We start from the raw sequence: 26,499 nt of genomic DNA, 5'->3' as shown, positions 1-26,499 counted from the left end.
TGGAATATATTCGGATATCATCAAGGAAGACGAGGATAAAGTTGTCAAGGTAGGGCCGGAAAATGTCTTGCATCAACCTATTGAAGGTGGCAAGAGTATTTGTTAACCCAAACAACATCACAATAAACTCATAATGACTTTACCTTATGTTAAAAGCAATTTTAGGGATACCTTCCTCCCTAATTCTTCTTTGATAATATCATGATCTGATATCAATATTTGAAAAGACCTTTGCTCCCTGGAGTTGGTCAAGCAACTCATCTATCCTAGAAATTAGATATTTGTTTTTCACTGTCACCTAATTTAATCCATGGTAATCGATACAAAGGCGGAGTGTTCCATCTGAAATAAAACTGGGGCTCCCCATGGTGAATTACTTGGCTAGATGTATCCCTGGTCTAATAGCTACTTGAGTTATTATTTCATCTCAATGGCTTCAGGAATTGACATTCGGTAAGGTTGTTTGGCGATGGGGGTAGTGCTTGGAATGAGTTGAATTTCATGATCTACTTCCCATGCTGTTGGGAGCTCTATCAGGTCTTCTAAAAAAACATCCGCATATTCTTTTAGCCAAGATGGTTGTGATCCTTCACTTCACTATCCTACTCAGCCTTGTTGAGCTTAATTAGATAGATGAGTAATCCTTTCTTCGATCCCTTTACTATTCGTGCAACTTTAGCCAGTCGAACCTTAGGGTTTCTTGCTTCTCCCTGAGTGGTTACTTGTTCTCCCCTTGAGTTATGGAATGTGATTTGGCCCTTTCTGCAATGGATATGGGCATTATTTGGAATTATCCAATCCATTCCTAACAAACACTCATAAGCCCCGAGGTTCATAATTTGGAAGTTCATCTTGGAAGAATTGCCACCCAAGCTAAATTCTACCTTGCTAGTTTGTTGTGTTGATAGAACTTCTTTGCCATTTGCTAATTCCACAGGCATTCTAAGTGCGAGAATAGTGTTTATACCTAGTTTTTTTGCACATTTTGGTGATATGAAAGAGTGGATACTTCCATAGTTGATTAAAATTCTAAAGGGTTTACCTCGATAATCTGTTGGTGTTTGAATTACTGAGAATTGGCGATTTGGACCCTTCTTATTGAGAGTGTAGTGTACTCTAGCTCTTTCCTTATCAGATTCCATTGTGGGATCTTTATTATTACTGATCTCCTTTGGGTTTATTCTAGCAACCTTTCCCCTGGCATCTTGGCTTTGCCCACGAAACTGACCTTGGCCAAAAATTCGAGCACTGCCTCTTGAAATGTCCTGGTTCCTTGCAATAGAAACACCTTGGAGTATCATTGCTCCTTCCTATGGGTATAAATCTTCCCATGGCATTTGATTTGGCCTTCTTCACTTTGTTTGGTCGGTACTGTCCTTGGGCTCTTTTTGCATATCCTTGGAAGTTGCCCTTATTTTGATTGTTTCTGCTCCAAGTTTTTGTATTTCTTGGCCTTTTGTTCAATCTCCTGAACTGTTGGAGCTACTCGAATCAATTCATCATGTAAATCCGATGGTCTCATTGATTCAAGATGCGTATTCAAGGTTGGATTTAGACCATTGCAAAATTTAGATACTTGATATGAAACATCCATCGCAAGTGCATATTTTAGAAGTGTTATAAATTTGGAGTAGTAGGCTTCTAGGCTTAGGCTTAACTGCTTTAGATTGAAGAACTTGTTCATCTTCTTGACTTGATATGTGGGTCGAAGATATCTCCCACGTACCGCATCCTTAATTTTGTCCCGAGTGATAGCGCCTTTGAGCATTCTTTCGTCCTTGCACCATTGTAAATTAACACAATGCACTTTTCTAAATTTGTAACTAAAATGAACCCGATCGTTAATTGTAAAAGGAACCCTCACCATTGCACGAGCACTTTGGCTCAATAACTCACCTAATTTTCTAAAAACAATCCACAGTGCACCCGCACACACGCTACAGACACTATTAATCTTTGTAATTAAAAATAAACCCCTCAAAGTTATGCATGCACGCACTTTGCACTAAAGATCATGTAATTTTTGACAATGAACTGCATTTTTTAGAGACCCCTAGTCCAGTCAATCAAATCAATCTGAGTAGGATTGGGATGCAAATTCAATTCCCCATGCATTAAGGGTTTAATTACTAATGAATTGCAACTTAATTTATCACTGGTTAAAAGGAATTTGGTAGCAATCACCCATTCAATTCACCGCACCTTAGGTATACGCCCAAGTCTACGGGGATTGGGATTTCTTAATCAAAGATGACGGTCATATTTGTCTACGTTTATTCTGATGGTTAGAATCTGTGATTCTGTTTTGAGTCTAGTTTGTGTCAGGGATACGGTGTGTTTGATTTTTTGTTCTTTTTGAGTGCTTGATTACGAGGTTTCAGGGTGCCTGATTGTCTGCATTGCATGAAGCTTTTGGTCGCATGAGTGAATAAGTCATGTCGAATTTTTTACGTAGGATGTGGATTGCTTGGGGAAGTCTAGTCCGGTCCTGTCTGTTCCTTTGTTTCTTTTTCCTGATATTTTTCTTAGTGGTGGCTTGTTTGGGTCTTGCAGAAATTTTCCTATTTTTCTTGGTTACGTGTGTGTGGATATCCTGTGTAGTCTGAATGGCATCTTCCTCAACTCTCCAAATTGTGGTCTAGCATGTGCCATTGCCAGTGCATGACTATTCCCTTCTCTTGGAGGTAGATTATATTCGCTGTGCTAGTCTCCGTTCATTTGTAGTGCTTAAGTTTCCACCAGTGGACAACAAGCTTTGTTACTCTTTCTTGGCGTCATACAAAAAACAAGTTGGGTTGGTCTATGACTACCGGTCTATGGATGGCTATCCACTACCAATATCAGTGAAGCATTATGTCTGCCTCTTTCAGCTTCCTTTGTACCCATTGGCAATCAGTTTGCCGTTGAGGAGATCCCTTTACTTCTTCAGAAGGAGACATCTATCCCTTTGGTGTCTAGCAAAGTTATTACTAGTTCTAGGGTTTCTATTGCTCATATCTCCTCTTTGGTGTGGAAGCAGCTATGCTAGTTCCTCCAAGATAGGTTCATGTCCGAAAATCGTGCTTCCAAGTGTCTATCTCAAAGGAGCTTTTCACTGCCTCTGATGCTAGGAGGCATATTTCATGGTGGATTCCGTGAGGTTTTACGGTAGATTCCGTAAACTTTGATTACCGAGGCTTATACACAAAGTGGATTCTTTGTGCGAGAAGTCGATGGGGACGCCTATCCTTTTCGGGCGTTTCGTTAATTTAGTGTGTACATGGGTGATTCCATAGCGGGTGATTCTGCAAAATACATATTAAATTAATAAACGTTTATGAGTTTAGAGTGCGCACTCATGATAAATTAAGGTTAGGATTGATTTCTAACCAATTGATTTATTTATGTAGCTGAAGACTGCTAGGTATTCACTTTTGTCGGTTTAATTGTATTATTTTACTAACGATTGTGAATGCTTCAATTGATGTGTAGAGATAGTAGTAGTGGCAGAGGAAAGCATTGGAGAATAGCGTATATTCGAGTTATCATCTATATTTTGATGGGCGCATACCTTCTGCATGGCGCCTATATTTTGTCGCGCCTATTTATTAAGGCGTTGGATATTTATTTATTATTTTTGTATGTGCATGGGTGCACGATTATGATATTTGTATTTGGACATTGTATTGGGTATGCCTGACTCCTTGGGTGCCCGTCTATTAGCTTTATTTCTATTTAGCACTAAAGCAAACTCAAAAGCCAAAAAGCGTGCTATTTTGTAATTTGGGCTATTATTTGAGCTTGAAGATGATTAATACATAAAATACATGCTTTGTGGAGCGCTCACACAAGGCATGGGGGAGATTGCATCCAATTGGTCTCTTGTTCATGTCGTGCATGCTTTCTACCTTGAGTTTTGTGCAAAAAGTAGAGTTCTTTTGTTCTTGGGGACCTTCTAACGCTCACTACACATGCTTACAGCATCCGATCTGTGCACCAGCCTCTGTTCAGATCCTTGAGGAAGCCAAGTTTAATTGGGCCACTTTTATGATGGTTAAGATGGATCAACATTTTCAAAGAGTCAGAAAGGGTCAAGGTAGTAATGTTTCTTATGGTGTTTTTCTTCAAAAAATTATTACCTTTGCTCCTCCTCATGGTGGTGTGCCAGTTGGATGATCCTGCTCCTCTTCTGAAGCAATCTCCACCTTTTGTTCCATCTCCTCCTCCATGAGCCCCCTCCCAGGTTTTTTCAAACTAAACGCAGACGTACCACTGGGCTGCCTAGTCCCTCTTCAGCTTCAATTGCAGATCCTCCTGTATAGGACACTACCCCTCATGTTTCTAGCAGTTTCCTCCCTTCATTCATGTCTTTTCCTAACTTATTTGTTGCCCAAATGGATGGACAGCTAGATTAGTAGATTCCATCTTCATTACAGATGATGCTAGCTGGACCTATGCTTTCCCATTTGATTTTTAGTGTCCAGTCTACATTGGAGACTTCCCTTACTTCCTATCTTCAGTCTCTTTACACAAGGGTTTATAAATCATTGTAAGATAAGGTTGATTCCTTGACTAGTTAGTTGAGCAAAGATTTGGTGGACTTGGCATCTGAAAAAGCTACCCTCAGTGACATTCATAAACAAATGATTGAAGCTACTACTTTGATGGATTCCCAGAAATCCCAAATCAAAGAGTTAGAAACTAAAGTAGCTACCTTGGAAGTTAAGACCGTGTCTTTAGCTAAAGAAAATATGCAACTCTTGAGGACATGATAGAGTCATCTCATAAGTTGGGTACTTGTGAGGGTCAGTTGCAGCATTCCCAAGTCATTGTTGCATCTCAGAAGAAGCTTATTGAAGAGCTTAACTAGAAATTTACTACTCTCTCTATTCCTCCTCCACCTCTTGTAGTTTCTTTTGTCTTATCTTCTAAAGAGGAGCTTGACTAGTTGCAGCAGAAGGCTAAGTTGTGTGATGGGTTTTTTGCTAAGGTCGACTGCCTTCAACATTGAATAAACTGTGTGCAGGATGACTTTACTCACTATGCTGAATTGGTGTCACCTCCCCCCCTTCTTTTGGATTAAGTATAGTCAGCAGAGGTTTGCCTTACACATTTCCTTACGCAATGTGAACTTGGATCCTCTAGAGGATGGGTGGTCAAATCTATGGTTTGTAGTCTTGCTGAGAGCTGTCTTTGATAGATTTGTGGATGAGCTAGTTTCACATGAAACCCAGTTATTGTCTTTTATGTATTTCATAGGATATATGCAAATTCATGAGATGAAGAGGATCTAAATGTTTATGTGGGGGATGTGTCATGTATGTTCATTCAATGGAACTCTTGTTAGCAGAAAGCTTGAAGACTTATCATCAACAAACGTCCTGGTGTAGAGGGCATGCTTGGCTTCGCCTTTGGAGGATGATGCTTTAGAACCTTGTTGTTTATGAAGTATCTTTCATAAGTCTGATATCATTGCAAACTCAATTGTTGAGCTATATCGTTGATCATCCATTGTTTATTGATTCCTTTTTCCAGGCCCTTAATTTTCATTATTCTATTTACCCGTTGGATCCTACTAATCTTCTTTCCTATTCTCTCATGTCCTATCTCTTTCCATTATATGTTTCCCTTCTTTCTTCTAGCTCTGATACTATTCCTCTTTTATCCTTTACTCCTTTTGGATCCCCTCATATTCTTGTTTTTACTATCTGTCCTTTTATTTGCTGATCCTACATTGTCTCCTACTCTTGTTGAATCTTCTCCTATAGTTCCTCCTATTCCTTCTGTTCTCTTGGTGGAATCCCTTCAAACGTATTTGATGGATTCTCTATCTTTTCCATCTTCCTTATCCCCTCACTTACCTTTATTTTATGATTTGTCTTATCCACCTTTGCAATGTTCCCCTCTTATTCCATTACCATTTCTATCTAATCATATTAACCTTCCTCTCCAATTAGTGCTAAATACACCTGGATATGACAGTGACATTCTCCATCGAAGGCAACAGACATTGCATGATTTTTTGATAGGACCGATGTTTAATTGGCCTTTTATTCCAAGGTCCTGGGAGACATCTGCTACATATTCGACTTCTTATCTTCATTTTGCTCGAGTGCATGTTCATTATGAGGATATCTCTGTACACCTTGCTGCTCACTTTTGTTGGTATCTTGCTTTTATGCATAAGCAATCTCATCTGAATACTCAGAAGAGTATCCCACAATTAATCATTCATAAATCCAAATGTGGATGTGACTATTGCTCAAATGGATGTCTTGTATTACTTTGCACAAGATTTCCCTACCAAGTTCATTATTTTGCTAAAAGAATGTGTTGTTTATAATTCCCACAAAATGTCCCTCAGTATTTTATAGATGACAGTAAAGCTCTGGAGCGTCTCAAGCTTAGCATGTAGTTTAAAAAGAAATATCTTTGTCCTACTTCAAAGTGAAGTCTTTTCTTGCTTGTATAACCTTTTCTTAATGGAAAATTTTTTCTTTGGTCTCCATTTTTTGGGGGCATTTGCCATTCAAACTATTTGATATTGTGTCTATATGAGTTTTGTGTATGTTCTATGATGTATGTGTGGTGTAGTATCCTTTACGTGGAGTTGAAGTTGAAGATGGACTTGATTATGAGAAGCTTCTAGATGGTGATTCGTGATTCTATCTGATAGATGGACGAAAGCAACCTCTTATATCCTTTATGAAATTGTCATGATTTTCTGTTGTTTATAATATGTGTTAATGGATAAAGGGTTTTCCTTTCGTTGTATTCTTATTAGATGCAGGTTATAAGTTGGGGTCATGATTGGATAATGTTATTGAAGATGCTTAAGAAGATCGATTTGAGCTCTTTGATGAACTTTTATTCTCTTTTTGGTAGGTCGTGAGAACGCTCCCTTATTAAGTGTGGGGATATGTTGAATGTTGAAATGATCTGTATTTTTTGGTTCATTTTTGTTGTTTTTGTGGGTTGAATGGATGGTTTTATATGATGATTGAATGTTTTGGAAGTAGTTTAAGAGTTTTTTGGATAGGGTGGAATGGTTTTGATAAGCTCATGATATTTTTCAATAGAGATATGAGGTTCTGTGATGTTCCATTGAGAGTCTATTTGGTTCTAATAGCTTTTGCTTTGCTTCTATTTTATTTTGTTTTTCTTTTGTATAGAAGGATGGAGTAATGATTGATGAAGTTTGAAGTTGTTTGAGAGCTCATTGAATGGTTTTTGATTATGTTGATTGGTTTCATTTGAGCTGGATACTTTTGTTGACCTTCTATAAACCCTCTATTAAGCTTTTGTAGAGCCTCTATTCCTGTTTTGTTCTGTTCTATATGTCTCTGTAAGTGTTCTATTGGATGAGGGTGTAGTATGGGAAAGTTTTCTAGCTTTGGAAAGAGGTGAATGCAAGTTCAAAAGAGCTCAAGGAAGTGGAAGAAGTAGTTGCTAAAGACTTAAGAGAAGGCTAGAGTGAAGTGACAGTAGTGAGTTGTGAAGAGTCATTGTAGTGGCTCTGGTGACCTTTCATATCAGGCATACCTCTTGGGAGGGGCATCTACGAACAAAGAAGGGTTATTGTGAGTGATTATTGAGTATTGTAGTGAGGATATGATGTGCTATTGAGAGAGAGAGAGAGAGAGAGAGAGAGAGAGAGAGTCAAAGATAGCCAAACAATGTATCTATCTATGAGAGATTGTGAGAGAAAGCTATGGAACCTTTGAAGATGAATCATATGTGATACCTTTCCATTCAAAGTGGGGTATTATTTTGTGTTTTCAATGTCTATCAAAGAATTCTATGAAGAATATTATGGATTCTATTAAAGTTAAAGTTGTGGGAGAATTGTTTCTATGAAGCTGCGTGAAGATTTCTTGTCGGTGGTGGTGTTTTTATCCTTGTTGAGATCATTTCAAATATGAAAAAGATGGTTGTTGGTAGTACAAGATAGATTTTCTTACAGTAGAAACCCCGTTTTCTTGGTGTTCCTTTTAGGGCTCGAGAAGCTTATAATCGTCAATTTGTTCTAGGTCCATCAGTGCCTTCCCTTGCTTATTACCAACAAATGGCCCACAGATTGGATTCTTATCTATCCATACTTCAAACGACTCCCCATGTTATTTCTCATCTTCTTTTTCAACTACAAGGTGCTCTCCAAATTTCTATACTCATCATTCATTTATTGTAATTTGTGTTTTTTCTCCTACTCCTCATCATCCTCCACCATCTAACACACTTTTTTAGTGTATTTCCTAACCCTTTTCTTATCCAATTTAATCAATTTACCTAAATCTCAATCTTTAATTATTTATTCTTTTTATGATTTTTCCTATCCATCTACATCTTTTATTCCCAGCCCCCCTCAGTTGGTTAGTAGCCATTCAAGTTTTGATTTGCAGATACAAAGACACAGAGGGTGGAGCCAAATTGATTCATTGACAAGACCTCAAATTAATTGGCATGTGATTCTAAGGAATTGGAAGACTCTATCCAAGCTTATTTGAATTATTTCTAGTTGATCAGTTAGATTAAGTACTCATTTTGCTTGATACCTAGCATACATACATCGTCATTCTCATAATGATTAGAAACATGTATCAAAGTTGTATCTAAATGCCAATGTGGATATTGACCACTATCATTTTGATATCTTGTATTTCCTTTATCTTTTGAGCAAATATATTGTCCTTGTGGAGAGAATGTGATGTTTACAATTCTTTCAAAATCCTCCCAAGATATTTGTAGATGAATCCCTTTCCATAGATAGGTTTCAAAATCATTAGACCTTTAAAAGAGAACATATTCATTGATGGTTTCTTTATGGATATCATTGGTGGACTAAGATTTAATGGAATCACTTTTCATTCTCCCTTATTGGGACGTCTTTCAAATATCTTTGTGTTTTGTGTTAGTGTGTGGATGTGTTTGATTTGTGCCTATCTGGAGTTATGGTTCGAGAAAGCTAAAAAGATTTGAAGATTCTGAATTATGAATTTGGTTAAAGATTTGAAGACTTGCGATGGAATGGAAGAACCTTTTATATCATTTACTAAATTATTTGGTTGTAAACTAAGAATTGATTTATGATTTAAGGTGCTTTCCTTTCATCAATCTTTTTTATAGATCCAAGTTATTTTGGAGATTGATGGGTATTGAGGTTGGTTCATGGATACTGATTGAAGTTCAAGAAAGAAGTGTTGAGCTAGTTTTTTGTCTTAATATTCTTCCTTGTTTCAAGGTTGAGGACACTTCCTGATTAAGTGTGGGGACATGTTGAAGGTTGAATTGACTTGTTTTTTGAGCTGATTTTTATTGTTTTTATGAGCTAAATGTTAATTTGTAATGGATTGATTGATTTTGGATATTTTGAAAATGTTTTGAAGAGTGTTGGGATGGGTTGAGAAGGTTTTGAGAAGCTCATGATGATTTTTGGTTGAGATATAATATACTAAGAGGTTTTGTGATGTGTTTGTTTTGGTCTGTTTTCTTTCTATTTGTGAAGTGGTTGAGATTGTGAATGAGTCTTTTGAGGAATGATTGAGAGTATGTTAGAATATTTTTTATGGTTTGAAGTGGTTTTGGCTTGAGTTGTATGGTTTTTATGCCTTGTATAAACCTTATGTAGTGTTTTGTAGAGCTTTTTTATCTGTTCTGTAAGCCTATGTTTGCTTTTGTAAGTGTTTTGATGGATGAATGTTTAGTTTGGGGAATGTTTTATAATCTTGGAATAAGAAGAATAATAGCTTGAAAAAGTAGAATAAGTAGCTAAAGAAGACTTGAAGTGAAGAATGAAGTGGCAATCATGACATTGATGAGATTTCAAGGGACACTCTAGTAGCTTTGGCGACTCTTCATATCAGGCATTCCTCTTGGAAGGGGTATCCACGAACTAAGAGAGGATTATTGAGAGTAATTATTGATTATTCTAATATACTATTGAGAGATAGCAAATGTGAGAGAGATAGAGTATGAGAGATAGTCAATTTTTTATGAGAAACATTGTGTCTATACGAGAGAGATGATAGAAAGACTATGAAGACTATGAAGATGATGAAAGATGAATACTATATATTGAATTCCATTCAAATTTGATCTTTCCTTTGTGTCATTGTGGTTCTTTGATGGTTCCTATGAAGAATATGTTGAAGATATGTTGTGATAAATCTGTGGGAGATTTACTATATGATGTTGCATGAAGATTGGTGTTTATTTTATTCTTATGGTTGTTTAAAATATGAAGAACATGCTTGTTGGTGTGATAAGATAGATTTTCTTGCAATAGATTCCCTGTTTTCTTGGCATTCCTCTTGGGGCTCCAGGAAAATACTAAATTTACAAAAGGTGAAAATGTGATTAGAGAGCTTTCTTGTGTGTGCACTTTGTAGGAACTTTGCATTCTATTCATTTTCTTTTCTTATTTCCCTCTTATATGTGAAAATTTCATAGCATCCATGTCCATTTGAGAGAGAGAGAGAGAGAGAGAGAGAGAGAGAGAGAGAGAGAGAGTGTGTGTGTGTGTGTGTGTGAGGGAGAGTGAGAGAGAGAGTGTGTGTGCACGCGCAAAGGAGAAGCTTATTCTCCTCTTTTGCTTTGTCTACATCTTCTTGCTAAAAGCATGGACTAGAGCATGGTAGTGGCAAATCAAGAGCTTGGTGTATGAGGAGCATGCATTTGAATCATGAGGCCATCTTTTGCCTTACTTTTGATTGATATTTGAGAACTCTCGAAAGAGGAGAGCCTTACTCATTCTAAGCTTCATCGAAGGGTTTGATGTATGAGTGGATCACATCATGAGACACCCCCATGTTGAGCCTAGGATAGAGATAGAAACCTCTATAGCCTACCATTTATGGACATTGGGAAATCCAAGAGTGGATTTACATAGCTCATCCAACTCATCCCAAGTATCTTGATCAATGCCTTTGGACTTTACGCTCTTGGTTTGCAATGGCCTAACCTGCTTCTTTTGAATCAATATCTACCATATTTCCATCTTAGAATAGGTGAAAATTGTGCCATAAAGTTTTTCAATATTAAAGCTAGCACTATCATTTGAAGAACTAGCCATAATGAGAGTATATCAATGCAAAATCCAAGAGAATGGGCTATAGTAAATGACTACAAAGCTACCCCAAAAACTTCGCCAAAACAAGGGCAAAACAAGAGGGAATACCAAACTATAGAGCTGTTCACCAATTGCAAGCAGTAAATTACTAAAGTACAATGTTTGCTCTCAAAGACAATGTTGAAAATTGTAATTACAGTAATACTAAAACAAAGATAAAAGTATATGTCAATCCAACTATGGGCAAATAGCCATGAAAGGAAGCTCCCACTGCTAGGGATATTTGAGTAGCAGATTGGGATATAAAGAGTGAAACGAGCAATGATTGAGCATAGACCAATAGCACCAAAGACTATCACGAACTCAAATTGTCATTAAGCTATACATCCCATAAGCATATACATCATTAACAAATTGCTAACATAGTTAAGTGCCAATGTCCAAAGCATAGGGAATCAAATCATCCCCCACAAGTGAAGGTAACTGTGTCCACTAGCATACAAGAGAGCATATACATGAACCAAGAGTCTTGCATAAATAATCCAAAGATTTAATGCCAAACGAGCAATACAAGCTTAAAACATCAAGTATATGACCATTTGGAATCCAAGATACATCTGGGAGCATGAAACCCAAGTAAGTGTTCAAATCTATAATGTCAATGACTTAACTAAGTGAAGCATAAATCCAAAGCTCCAAAGTATCCAATATAGCTCAAATCCAAGTGTTAAAGCAATCCATAATCATATATGGGCCCAAGTATCAATGCTAGACATTAATGCTTGTAGGTGGCATACATGAATATCATCAAGCCTTAATAGACATACAGTTATCGTTAATAGCTTGCTACCCAAGCTATTATTACATCAATGAAACTTTGTAAAACTGAGTTAATCAAGCTATAAACAATCCAAGAGCATCCCAAAGCATAATCATAATATCTAGGCACCAATATAGCATCACCGAGGTATTAAACATGCATAATGAAGCTCATTGTTTGTTGTCCAAACTAAAATTGTTTTGTTCAATGTAGAATAGAGAACTAAAAACTACATAGAATTGTCTCTATGAGTGCTCAAATCTATAGATATCATTGTGCTCTTCATTTTTAGCTCTAGAATGCTAGAATCTGATATCATATGCAAAAGTTATGGCTAAAATATGAAAGTGTTGTGAAATTGCCACAATTGTCTATGATTTTGTTGCATACTTTGTATCCACTCAAAATAGATAGAATGTTTGCTTTTTAGCTTAATAAGCACTCAACAAGTCTCAACTAAGCTCTAGGAAGCTCCTCGATAAGCTGGTAGAAGGGAAGACTCAATGTATACCTCAGGAGCAAGAAACAATGGCTGCCATGAAACCTTAAGCTGAAGCTTTGAATCTGGGTTGAAGCAAAGGATAAAGAAACTCCTCAAATGCCTGGTCTAATAATAGTTAAAAGGTAGAGCCCAAGTGGAAGCACACAAGTGAAAGCAAGAGCTATGGTGGATGGAGCAAGAGAGCAATAGAGAGAGGCACTGTATGTGGGAACTCCAATCGTCACAATGTGTGATTGGCCTTCCCTTATTCAATAGTCAACAAAAGAACAAAGAATGAAGTAACATTGATGGTTGGGTTGCCACCTACAGTGTATAGGTGTGTGATCACAGTGTGTGTAGTAAATGCAAGGTGGCATAGTCACATGTTCATTTACCCCCACCATAGATGTGAGTATATGTTATCCTTAGTGGGATATAATGTATACTCAACATAATTTACTAACATGACATCTCCTAAAATGTTCAAAGATCCTACAAGTACTAAAACTAGTGCGTTCTTATATTCTATATATTTCTAAAATCAAACTATGAATAAAATGTGAAATTCTTTATGGATATGAAAATAATGAGGGTTTATCTAAACACATGAAGAAACACAATAAAGGAGGAGCTAAAAAGAGCAATGGAAGCATTCATGGGTAATGAGCTCTTGGTAGAAAAACTAAATGCTATGGAAGGTATTCTATATTGTCATAGAACAAAAGCAAATGAGTGAATTCATGCCAATGGGGTTGTGGTGTAGTGGTTTGGTGTGGGTTGAGTTTGAGGGGTGTGTGAGTTCAAATCACATGCCCTGCATCCCTATTGGCACAATATATATTCAGTTCAAAAGAGTGAATTCATACTAGTATGGACAAGTTATGCATGAAGTCCCTCCTAAAGGCTAATCAAAACATTAAAATGCCACCACAATTAAGAGCTAGGATTAATATGAAACTTGTGAGATTAATCATATCATTCCATGGTGGCTAATCAAAACATCATAATGCCACCACAACTAAGAGTCATGATCAATATTAAACTTGTGAGATTTAGAATAATAGTAGCATTGCTTGGAGATTCTCTTCTCTTCATTGCATCCATATTATAGTTTGGAGTATTAGGATTCCCCTTTCTCTTTTTGTTTATGTCATCTCTCTCTCTCTCTCTCTCTCTCTCTCTCTCTCTCTCTCCCATGATCTCATTTGCATTTGACCTTGCAAAGAAGATCATCATATCTTCTCTATGCCCCTTCTGTGGTAGAGTTGAGGAAACTAAGAAGCATTTGTTTTGGGAATGTCTTCATGTCTCCCTAGTTTGGAGTAGTCAAGAGATGGCTGAAGAATGCCAACTTGACTAATTATGGCAGTAGTAACTGCCCCAATCCAAAAGTGTGGCAATAAGCCTACCTGACTAAGCATACTACAAACACACTCACAAATCATCCTATTCATGTCTTAGCCATACCATTATGGGGTGAAGTGTACGAGGTGGTAAACTAATGTTTAATATCCCTTTTATCACAAAATTACTCAAAGACTCTAGAGACATACTCTCCTTCATTGTCAGAACGTAGATATTTCAGTCTATACTCAAACTAGTTCTCAACAAAAGCAAGCCAACACTGAAATGTAGCCAAGACTTCCAATTTCTACTTTATGGAATATGTCCTAATCTTATGCAAGTAAATATCAATGAAAGTAACAAAATACTTCCTGCCACCTAAAGACTTGTAGAGCATAGGTCCACAAACATCAAAATGAATAAGAGCTAGAGGCTCACTCATGCACATAATGCTAGACTTCTTATATGAATTATAAGTCTATCTTCCATAAAGACAATGATCACAAGAATCAAAATGCTTATAGTCAAGGGGCAAAAGACACTACAAACAGGTAAGCATTCGCATTCCCTTTAATGATATGTACCTAAGGTGGCAATGCCATAATGATATATGTGGTACTGCAGTCATTGCCAAAACATGGTCAATAGGTCCAAATACAAGTCAGAGTTAAAGAGTCCTAGAATTAGCACCTCATTCCAAAACAAGATTTCCACAAGTAAGCTTTCACGAGGAATCACCAAAAGAGAGATTTTGGTTAAGGCTAGAACATGGCATACATAATGCAAAGTAAACATACTGCTTGAAGAAAACTAGAACTAGACATCTCTAATATAAATAATATCCAATGTAAGGTCATTACCTAATTTTAATATGGTGGTAGCCTTTTTTGCTAATCACTTGTGATGATAGCAGTTGGAAGTTTGTTAGTCTAATATCAACAATGACCATTAGATTCATATGGCATAGGAGAAACATTTTCATCTCTGGTAATAATGATGCCTCCAAATCGGATCATCTTATAGAATATGGATATGAGTGCTTAGAGCCTTAAGAACTAAGCACTGGATCTTCAAGTTGTTTCATAGGAAACTAAGATATATGGTCTAGGGCCTTGTTGCATTAGTTAGATGCTATAACTATTTACATCTTTATTAATATAATGTGCATCACACACGCACACGCCCCCGCCCCCCCCCCCCCCCCCCCCCCCCCCCCCCCCCCCCGGCGTGCCCACACCAATGCCCAAGCATGCCCTTTCAGCCGTGCTTGAGATAATCACTGCCATTGAATCGAGAGGCAGTTGTCACATCAAAATCACCACCACTTAGTTGTTACAAGTGATGTGGAAAGCCACCACAAACTACTCTAGGCTGCCACTAGTCTCGCTTTGCATGCTTGTTGTCTTCTTCTCATCTATGCTTGGGTCCTCAGGCTCTAAAGTGTTCTCATTTGATGAAGCTAATAGCACTACGTATCAAGGACCAACACAACAATAGCCTCCCATGTCAACATGACTCACAAAAGTAGCATTGCATCAATGTACCTTTACCACACACCCCTACAAACCCCTTGCTCCCCCCACACAATGTACACATCCACACATATATATGTATGTGGAGAGAAAGAGAGAGCATTGGACCAAATAGATGTAGCTTAGTTGGGTAAGCTGAATGAGTGGTGATTGGAAGGTGTTTGGTTCCACTCCTATATTTCGAACAATCATTTAGTATAAGTACAAAAAAAGAGAGATTTGAACCCAAGTCAATGGGTTAATTAAAAAGTGGCTTACCACTAGGGTAGCGATGGGCGAAGAACTTTCAAGATAGAAATAAAGAGTTGATGAGAAAAATTCAAGGTGAGAATTTTTTGGTTGGTTATGGAGATTTGACTTACGAAAAGGTGTGTCAACTTGTTCAATCTCATCCAATCAGCACGTGAGAATAGGCTTCACCCCACTAGCATTGTCTTGGGAACCCTCTTATCTTGAAGGTGCTAGCAAGGTGAGTATGGGGTGAAATTCACCCCACTCCCCTTGCACCTTCCGAGTGCGACCAAGGGGTGTCCCACTCCCCCTTTCGACCCCTTGGTGCGACCCAGCTCTAAGAAATTCGAAATATTCATCCCTTTCTCTTTTTTTTTCTTGGGTGGAAACTAGAAAATTAGCCATTTCTGCCTCCACCACCCTTCTGACTTGAGAGAGAGAGAGAGAGAGAGAGAGAGAGAGAGATCAGAGTCTCGATGGCAGTGGCCGTTGCGAGCTCGGGTGGCGAGGATCAGAACAAGTCCATCGTCCTTCACCCTCTCGTCAACCTCTCGTCGGCCCATCCTCCCGTCTTTGTATACGACCTCAAGCAGAACTTCATCCATGGTAAGATCACCTCCTTCCCTGATGCGCTCTTTCATTCATGCATGCATGCAGTTTCCATGTCGCATTCAGAAGAGCTCTTATCTGCTCCCCAGCACGGCAGACGTTCGGAGCCTTCAGATACTATCTATGATAAAGCAAGGCTTTCTTTCATATGCCATTCCCGCAGCCATAATCGAACTTTGCAGTCAGATTCTTGGTTTTTAAATTCTGTGCATACACAAGCAGTTCTAGAAAAATTCCCCACTATAATTCCTGCATTGTGAATCACGACAACATCATCGTGAGCTTCTGCAAGGGAGGCGCCGCATGCCTAGCTTGGTGCGGTTTGCGGCAGGGGGCTGCCGGCCCAGTGACAACATCTGAGCTGCTGCGAGGGAGGGACCCCATGCTGCCAGCAAACCGTTGCTACCAACCGCACCTAGCTAGGCATGTGGTGCCTCCCTCGCAGAAGCTCATGATGTTAAACACTAAAGGGGAAAACAAGGGAAAAGAGCACCTTTTCCCACGTGGAGAAAATGTCTAAAACTTCTTGTGATAGGTTCAATAGATAAAACCTCTGTTAGTAGAACTCCTGCATGCACATGCTTCACGTACATCAACACTCGTTACATGCACAGACAGGATAATCTGCACGGGGCTGATTGTGTTGGCCTGGATTTGCTGCACGTTAGGGTAGGCTCTGATGAAGGCTGTTTTGTTGGATTCTCAGTGGGATATTGATCACTGAGGTGTCAGTTCATGCTTTTAAAATATTAAAAAAAAAAGCAGTTTGGTGTATTTCTCCTTCATGCAAGCTATCTTTTTCTTTATTTGTGCAATCTTGAACAGGAAAGGGGAAGTCCACAGAAAAGTTCCATGCAATCCGTAAACAGGTCATACAAGCATTGCCCACAGCAGCACTGCCTGGACCTGCCACATTTGTAGTACGCTGTTTGGAGGCTTTAAGTTTGATTGAAGCACCGTATAATGAAGGCCTGAGCCATATCCTGACTTCTGCGATGAATCGCATTCGCTTTGAAGATCGGGAACCAGAAGACTCATTGCAGGCACGAGAGCTGGCTACCGTGCTCTTTGTTAGCACATTGAAAGGGGGAACAAACATTGAGGGTCGTATTGCTGTAAAAATAGCAGAGATTTTTGATGTTAGACTTGCAAATGTGGAAGATGCTTTAGGTTATCAGGGACATGATAGAAGCCACAGGGCTGAAACTCTTGTAGGCAGATTTATTCTGAATCTTATTAAAGGGCGCTCATTCAATAGTGCCAAGTCTGCAATTGAGCATTTCCACCTGTGCCAGTATGCTTATAGAGATTTTCTTGCTACTATGGTCACTAGTGGCGAGCATCGGTTGGCAGGACAATGGGCACATCATCTTGGAAAAGACAGAGTCTGTACCCTTGTTGAGTTCTGTTTGGATAGTGGCATGCATGAGCTGGCTTATTCATATGTACAACATTATCAGCTCAGCAAAATTTTTCCCAATGCTCGATATCTGTACAGATGCAGGTGAACAGAGTGGCTAATGCATGATGTGCATTGTGCACATATTGCTAACCACCATTTCTGAACTTACTTGTTTTATGTGTGGACTGTTTTGCAGCATAGCACCAAAACTTGTGGTGGAGGCACACAATATCCAGAGACATTCTGCTCCAATCGAAAATCCTGCTTCGGTAGAGTGTTCATGCTTTTTTTTTTGGGATTGTTGTCAAGTTCTCTCATTATGTAAAGCAGTGTTTTGTTTCCAAGAGAAAAGTGAAAATTCTATTAACACACCTCAGAACAAAGTGTCCCAAGGCAAAAACCAATTACAAAGCAGCTCTGTAAGGGACTTACATATCAACAATTATATAACAATGGGAAGTCTATTACAAAGCTTGAGTGCATAGCCAGTTGGGATGGCTATAATGCCAAACCATGTGGGTCTGGAAGAGGTAAAAGGTGCTAGAATCCCATGTTCTGAGAAAAGCATCTCTCTTCTTCCTCATGGTCTCCGAGCTGCCCTGTATTCTCTCTCATCTCCCATGAAGAGTATGCACAGTCTCTCTCTAGCTCTTGGAGAGAGTCTTTGAAGTACATATGTCCAAAAAATCAATAGTCTAAAGCTGTTCTCCAATCTCCTCCATAAGTGTGCCAGAAAAGGCTGTGATATACCTTGGATAGTCCAATACTTAGTTGTAGTTGGCACCACTTTGGTCCTGCTTATTTGTATTCTCCTCCCCAACCTAGTGGTATAGCCAAACAAGGGGACATCCGGAGTAGTATTTGCAAATGGATCTCTCATACCCACTCCCTGGGATTCCACTAAAGCTTCTATAGCAGCCTCTTCCTATATGCCCAATGTCTCCATCCATCTTCCATACAAGTCTAAGGGTTTGGGTCTAAGTACCAAGTCCTATAACAATGAGCCACAATTCTAATCCTTTGTTGAGAGCATCCTGTGAACTCTAACTGATCTAGATCCTCCCACCTAAGTCTACCATCCATCTCTATTGAAAAAATAAACACATTCTCTCCATTGGTGGCTACCACTAAAAGAAGGATCTCTTCTTTGGTAAAGAGCCCTATCCATGTCTGATCTATCATTGTGTCATTCCTCCATTCAAGTTATACCACCTCCACGATGCTCTCCATTATGACTCTAGCCCCCTTGATACCTCGAAGTCTCTCTGTGTATATGGGCTAGTAGCTCTAGAAAGGCAAACCACTCCCCCATTGTACAAGCTACTTGTGCAAAGAATCTCCCCCAAGATAGGAGGGTCCCCTCTCCAATGGTGTGGCCTTTCTTTGTCTTAAGTAGCTGACTAAAAAGAAGTGGTGCCTCAACCTCTCTTCAACACTTTTCTGGGTCAATCTGATGAAGTCTTGTAGATATTGGTCTCCATGCCCATATAGTAGACGCAACAAATCTAACCTAAAAAATGTTTCCAAGTCTTGTAGCTTGGATATGTTGAAATAGCCAGTGTGTGCTAGGCTGCCATGGCCCTTCATGAGTGGGAACAACCCTCTCTAATCTCCATAATAGTAGCTTCTTCCATGGTTCCTCACCTGGAAGAATACCCCTCACAATGAGCTCTACCATCAGTGCTCTACTTTGACTATCTGGGTCAATAACCCTCAAACCACCCCTAGATCTAGGTTGGATGATAACATCCCAAGCTACCTTAGCCCTCACAAGTAGGACTGCCATCTCCATTTGACCAAATGAAATTCTTGATGAGCTGCTTCACTTGGCCAATGCATAACCTAGAGAAGACCCAACAAGATGCTTCACTTGGCCAATGCATAACCTAGAGAAGACCCAACAAGAAGTTATGTATTGCATGGTGGCTAAGAGAACTAGATTTGCAACTACCACCTTGCTTGCTAGTGATAGTCTTGTTGTGCTCCAATGCAGTAACTTTCGTCTTATGCTAAGTGATAAGAGTGCAAGCTACTACTTTGAAGAAATATCAATGCCTACATGGCATCCTACGTATCTCACAGAAGTGCCGAGTATCGCAACCCAAAAGCCATAGGATTTGTGCCAGTTAATAAGAGCTTCTGAGCCTCCATAGAAGATCTCCATTGCAGCTACAAAGGCCCTAAAATTCTCCTCATCCCCATCTAGGTAAATAGACATGTCATTTGCAAACTCTACATCCAACAACTCCTCAAACATTGGAATGGGAAGTTTAGTGCCTCGAATACACGTAGTCTTGTCCCTCAAGAAGGAGCTCACAGTATTTGCAACAAATAAGAAAAGAAGAGGTGCAAGGGGGCATCCTTGTCTCATTGGCCTTTGAATACTGAATTTGGCACCTTTGGTCCCACCAATGAGGACCAGGCTACGAGTTGATGAATGTAGAGCTGATATATCTCTAATCCACTGCTCTAGGAAACCCATCCTCAACATGGTGCCCTCTAAAAACTCCCAATCAACTCTATCATAGAACTTCTCGAAATTGAGAAGCAAAACAATGAGATTTTGTCCCTTGGATCATGTAAGAGCTGTGAACTCTGAGGTGAAAATATTGTCAAGGATGCTGCACTGTCAAACAAAACCAGTCTGGGTAGGGTGAATGAGGTTTGGCATCAAGAGAGAGTTTGAGGCCGATCATTTTGGCTAGGATTTTATATGTTGTTCCAAGCAAAGTGATTGGTCTCCACTAGGTAATCTCCAATCTATCTCCCCTACCCTTTGGGATGAGGTGAATCTATCCTTTTGATATATTTTTGGGCATATCTCCTAATGCCATGATCTCTTGAAATGTTGCTAAAAGTCCTATGTTGCTCACGTTCCAATAGCCAAGGAAGAAATCCCTATCCAATCCATCATCCCCTAGCTACTTCCCTGATGGTAGTGCTAGCAAGGCCTCAATAATGTCCTCCTTTGAGAACGGGGTCATTAAATCTATCCTCATGCTCTTTGTGACCATTGTCTTGGTACTCTGCCACACAATCTCTCTATCCCTCTCCAATCTTGGAGGCCTTGTTGCTGTGAAGCAGTGTAATAATCTGTGGCCTCCTGACCAACCTCATGTGGTCCTTAAGCAAGGGATCCATTTGCTCTTCTAAGTCCCCTAACACTCTATCTAGAGTGTCTAGGACCTATGGTGCGAAAGAATTCTTTGTTCATCCTATCTCTTGCACGTGTCCAAAAAGAGGCCCTCGCATGGTACTAATACTCTAATCTGGCCTCCTCCATAGTATCTATTTCCCTTGGCTGCATACATCCTCTCTACTACCCACTACATCCTGATTGTCTTTGCTCCTCCCTTTGAAGTGCTGCCAATGAGGCTCTAGCAGCCCTCTCTTTCTCCAAGAGACCTTCCCTCTTTCTCTCTTTAAGAACGAAGCTCACCTCCTGCAAACTCTCATCCAAATCCCTAGAAACCTTGCTTGCTGAAGTTTGAAAATGACTTGGCCCTCTAAATTGTGGGAATATCCTCCCTTAATTCCTCATCATAATACAAGTGTAGAGGAATTCTAATGCTGGTAACTGCTTTTGTGGCTGCCTCCATAAGAACTGATTGTATTGGTGCATGATCTTATAAAGTGATTCTTGGAACAATACCAACTAGACCCCCCTTGTCACAAGCCCAGTCATCTTTTTGCAATGGAGTTTCCATGCAAGATGTACAAGAGACATAATGGTTGTGAGAAAACTTCCTTTATCTTAGCTGATCCCCAATTGGCAATTCTCCCATATTGATCTTGAAACCGGTCTTCCTTCTGTGGATGGGTGGTAATTCCCTAATTACAACTTAGTTATAGTAGTAACATTTATTACAAAACTGAGAAATGCAAATTAACTTACAATCTTGGACAATGGACACCTTGTTGGTCCCAAAGTTGGCGTCCCTTTCAGTATTTATTTAACTTAATTGAAGAAGAAGTTGATGTACAAGGGGATTCTCCCAATCCCTTTCGGTATTCCAACTCCCCTTGCTGTCCAAAATGACCAGCAAGTTTTCAATCTGATTTGCCCCTTGATTTGGGCAATCAATTGGCCTTCATTCACTTTGATGGAGATGGAAAATGGCCCAAATTCATTGATTTGCTAGTCCCTCCACTTGAATCCGACTGAAAACAACTTCAGCCCTGTTGAATCCAAGTCTTGGAGCTTCCAATTTTTGCCATGCTTCCTGAGGTTGCTACTAAACCTTAATTTTTGCTGCTGCAAATTAGGGTTTATAGCTTAGAAATCTGAAATTTCTTAGCCTCTGGTGATTTGAATGCTGTAACATTCACAACAAGACTATAGAAAGGCTGGGAGATGAGAGAGAATGTTGAGGAGAGAGAAAATTCAGACTTTCTTCACGCGAAGAAGTGAAGAAAATCAATTATTTACTGTTGTTGCCTTGTCTCAACAACTTGTAGATGCAAAGAATTGAAGAAAATCAGTCATTTACTGCTGCTGCCTGATCGGTCTTCTCCTGCCCCTGGCTGCCTTAGAAGATCCCCCAATGGCTGCAAATTAGACCAGCAGTATCTCCTCCCTCTCTCTTGTAGGCTGAATACACTAAAAATGCCTCTCTCTAGCCTCTAAAGATGTTTTTTAGTCTTGCATGGGCGTTTTTGACAAGTATCAACCTTTCCAAATGGTTTTTCCAACATTATCCATAATTAAATATTAAATTTCAGTCTTTAAATACTAAAAATTAATCTAATAATTATTTCGGTGCCCTGAAAAATAATCTAACTGGCCAATAATTAAATTGGCTAGGCAATTTCCATTCCTGAGTGTCTCTACGCCATCTTTGACCATCAAATTGGCATTAGGTACCATTAAACACCACTTCTCTAGTGTCACCAACAATTGATACTTATGGACAAATGAATGACCTAGGCCAATAATTGGCACCATATACCACCAAATATTTGTGTGGCATAACTTATAATAACTTTTGCCTTTGACATCCTGTGATTTCCTTAGGCGTTGGGCTCATAAATTTACTTTAATCCCAGTTACACCTCGCATTTGCTACATTTACTTAACCATGTGATTAAAAATTAATCCACATGTCAAGTGAGATTTCAAGAATACATGTCCTCATGATAGATCTTCTCACTTGTAAGCTAGATTGGTTAAGAAGATTGTTCGGGATGCTTGCCTTATTATTATCTTCATCACAAAGAAGATAATGATATTGGATATCTTTCATGCATACAGTGATGTGGGGCTAAAGAAGTGGCTTTGGTCAATAAAGTCCTTTTGGAGAGATGTATGGGCCTTGGCCATAGAGATTAGCATTTTGTATAGAGTATTGTGTAGGAGAAATATCGAGGATACTACCTTGGACCTTTTTGTTAACTTCACTAGAGAAGCCATTGATGAGACCAAGGCATGTAAGGTTCATGATTCCAATGCTCCAAGGTAACTAAACAAAAGTCTCTTTTTGTATTTGCATGCATGTATGTGTGTGTGTGTGTGTGTGTGTGTGTGTATGTGTGTGGGGATGAAGATGTATTGTAAATTTTAGTGTTGATATAATGGATGTTATACCCAAGAAGCAAGATGACAACCTTTATCTCGTGGAGAAAAGGTAAAAGTGTATGAAGAGATTCATCCATTGACTTGTTGTTGAGCTAAAATTGCATTAGCTTTATTTAAAGTGCCAAAACTCAAATTAATGAATTAAACCCTTTTATTAAAAAGAAACATGGTCCCAGAGAGTTTGTGTCCCACATGCAAATCCTGATTTGGGAGGCCCAAACTTTCTATGAATTGATAGGTTGCCATCCATTCAGCCCAATCTTGTTTTTGCATATTGTAGGTGCTAGAGCTTTGTTGTCCACACCCTGTCCGTGGAGATCTCAATGGGAGCTGCCCACCATTTCTGTCCATCAACTGGCATCTAGTGTCTAGCCTTCTCTCACCATCTCTCTTTCCAACCATTCTCTCACTGCTGTACAACAGGGTACTAGCTGCGGCTTGCTGCCTTCAGCCCTAGAAGCCTGCATTTACTACTCAGTGCAGCCTGTGTTTACTGTAGAACAGCCTGCGTTTGATATTGATGTCATCTGCCAGCTCAGCATTTTTCTTTTTCTGACACCACTAGTGCTGGCATGTCATTAACACACCTGGGTGTTACTGATTTTGCTCTGATCCAGCCAGTCTTGAGCAGTGTTTGCTGTTGCTAGATACCTTTGGAGGCTGCTTGCTGGATTTTAGGATCTGTCAAGAGTATGACACACTCTTTAGCTTATTATCTCTGCCCCCATCCTTGAGATATGGGATTTCGAGATTTGGTATTCATCAGTGCAAAGTGTGTTTGCTGCATTGAGCATTGTATCTTTTTCAGACTCATTGATTTCATTATTCACCGTGTTCATTGTCTTTGAGTTACCCTAACCCTAACTACGTTTTTGTATTAGTCTTTGTGTTTATTAGATGACTGTGTTTATTTTCTGTTTTTGTGTATTTCTTTACATGGTATTAGAGCTAAGTATTCATTGAAGAGACCTAGGCTCTAGTTCAGAGAGCTCGTCTTTAAAAACAAGAACCACAAAGAGAATATGACTTTAAATACATCGATATCAATTCAGTGTCTAGAACCATTTATGCCGAGCATGGAGTTGTCAGAAGTGGTGCAGCAATGGAAACATAAACAACATGCTGAAATAAACTGCTGAAACACAAGACGAGAAAGAAAGAAAGAATGAACACAAATACAGATGAAAACTCAGACCGGCTCCTCTCTCTCTAGAAGAATGAAGTGATGGGGCTGAAGTACACAAGAGGAGGAGGAGCCTAGCAATATAAAGGCATAAAACGGGGGGAGCAATAAATACAGTTAGCTAGCATTAAATGCTCCCCAGCCCTAAAAAGGGCACTAGAAAATGCCAGAAAAATACTACATGAAATGCCACGGCCTCTGCAGTGTAGACTCACACGTGAGCTGACTAGTTGACTAACACCCTCTCTCAGATTAGGGGTGATCTGATACAATATAATAGTATAATGATGGGGAATCATAAACTAGACAACATAGAACCACCAGAAGAACCATGGATATGCAAGCAGTGAGTGGCGAGCCAACCACCAAGATGCCTCGGAGAGTATTTGACGTCGATGCCGATCATAACAACACCGCCTGAAAATAGAGAAGAATCATAGTAGCTCTCTGTTGTTACCTATGTTAATCAAGACATACAAAACCAATGTGCCAAACATGTCTCTGAACATGTGACCATGGAATCCCCGCCTTCGGCCAAAACTGCCAAAGTGTCCCCTCATGTGAGATCTAGACGAAAGCCTCCCACTCTGTCAAGTAACCAACCCATCATGAACCTGGATATCAATCCCAGCTCCAGGATTTGTCCCTACTAGACTGCGGTCGATGCATCAGGGATGTCCCTCACTGGATCCTGTGCATCGATATAGACATATAGACGAGGCGTGGCTGTCCCATCTCACCACCCTCTCACACTCCCTCTTTGGCACTGGAGAGTTGTGAGGGATGACCGCATCACCACCACTAGAAAGCAGCCGAGGAAGGGGCCACTAAGCCCTTTCCACAATCCGAAGAAGAGGATCCCTTCTGTGCCTTGGACTTCGCCTTGGCCGGAGGATCAGAATCGGAATCTGAGGCAGATGATGACTCGTTGGAGGAGTCCACATCCCGCTTCGTCTTCTGCTCCTGTTTCTTCCTGGAAGTTGCTAATGTTTTGCAGTTCTTCCTTAAATGACCCTTCTTGCCACAATGGTAACATTGGGCCTTCGAATTCTTTACCTTGGAACCCCTCCCTGAAGCTGCAAGAGCCTCACCCGAACCTCCATAATGTGACGGAAGCCTCCCTTGTGGTCGCAAAGTAGCCTCATGCTCAAGTAGCATGGATGACATGTGAAGAAAACTGATAGGAGTCATAGATGTCTGTGCCCGTTAAGTATTCGCCACTCCATCAAACTTTCGAGGAAGCTTGTAGAGTACCATACCAACAAGATGTGCCTTTGATAGGGCAGACTGCATAGTGCGAAGCTGGTCCTGGAGTTGGGTAACACAAAGTAAGAAGGATTGAATCGTATCTTTGGATTCAAACTTCAGTTGTTGCTGGAGTTGGCCATAGAAAGTAACGGCCCTCATGGTGGAAGGAGCCTCGTACATCAACTGTAACTTCGACCATACGTTTGAAGCTGTTGTATAGGAAGTGACCGTTGGTAGGCCAAATAAGCACGGGCATCATTCGAATCCCATGTAAGCACTGCCTCCTCATGGTTGTCTTCATCAAAATCAGATGGAACATGAGAAGGTTGTTGAGGACGTGCCACAGCTCCGTTAACCACGTACCATAACTGCTTCTGAATAAACCAAGCCTTCATCACTACATTCCACATGTAATAATCAGGTCCATGGAGCTTGTCATCAGTGGATGTGCATGGAGGAGCCATTTGGAGAGGATTTAGAAAAGAAGTAGAGAAAAGAAGGGATTGGGAGAGGGAACACAACCAAACCACGAGCACAGATTGTCAAAAAGCAAGAGTTCACATGCAGTATAACCCAAAATTTGATCAAAATAAGACAAAGGCTGCTGTAAAAAGTCAAGAAATCAGTCAAAAACTGTTAAAAACAGCAAAAACGGCCTGACGATGTAAGCGCCCAGCCACCAGGAGGAGATGAAAAAACACCACAACATAGGCTGAAGTGGATGCGCAGGCTGTACGGATGCTGACGTCAGCAAAAAAACGCAGGCAAAACTGGTCGCCTGATTGGAGCAGCCGCTGCCTGATTAGCAAGAGGGAAAACAGTCCTGAAATCAACAAGAAAACACAACAGAAACACAAATCCTTAGCTCTGATACCATGTCAGAAGTGGTGCAGCAATGGAAGCATAAACAACATGCTGAAATAAACCGCTGAAACACAAGACAAGAGAAAGAATGAATGAATGAACACAAATACAGATGAGAACTCAGATGTATGCTCAGGAAACAGAATCCATATCAAACATGAGACAA

At 39.8% G+C, this 26,499-nt stretch overlaps 1 protein-coding gene across 1 annotated transcript in view; it reads left to right on the top strand.

Annotated features, from left to right (window-relative positions):
• Positions 1–15,727: 15,727 nt before the first annotated feature.
• Positions 15,728–26,499, top strand: part of LOC148018239 (uncharacterized) — a 105,262-nt gene continuing 94,490 nt past the window's right edge. The window contains exons 1-3 of the mRNA XM_087661794.1: positions 15,728–16,058; positions 16,887–17,565; positions 17,660–17,732. Of these exons, the coding sequence (XP_087517920.1) occupies positions 15,929–16,058; positions 16,887–17,565; positions 17,660–17,732 (882 nt within the window). The 5' untranslated portion in view covers positions 15,728–15,928. The remainder of the gene's footprint in view (positions 16,059–16,886; positions 17,566–17,659; positions 17,733–26,499) is intronic.

Source organism: Lygodium microphyllum, chromosome 21 (assembly GCF_053477565.2).
Source record: "Lygodium microphyllum isolate KBCC chromosome 21, Lygodium_microphyllum_v1.1.10, whole genome shotgun sequence".
Lineage (NCBI taxonomy): Eukaryota > Viridiplantae > Streptophyta > Polypodiopsida > Schizaeales > Lygodiaceae > Lygodium > Lygodium microphyllum.
Note: the sequence above shows the minus strand (reverse complement) of the source record. Positions and strands in the feature narration are given on the sequence as shown.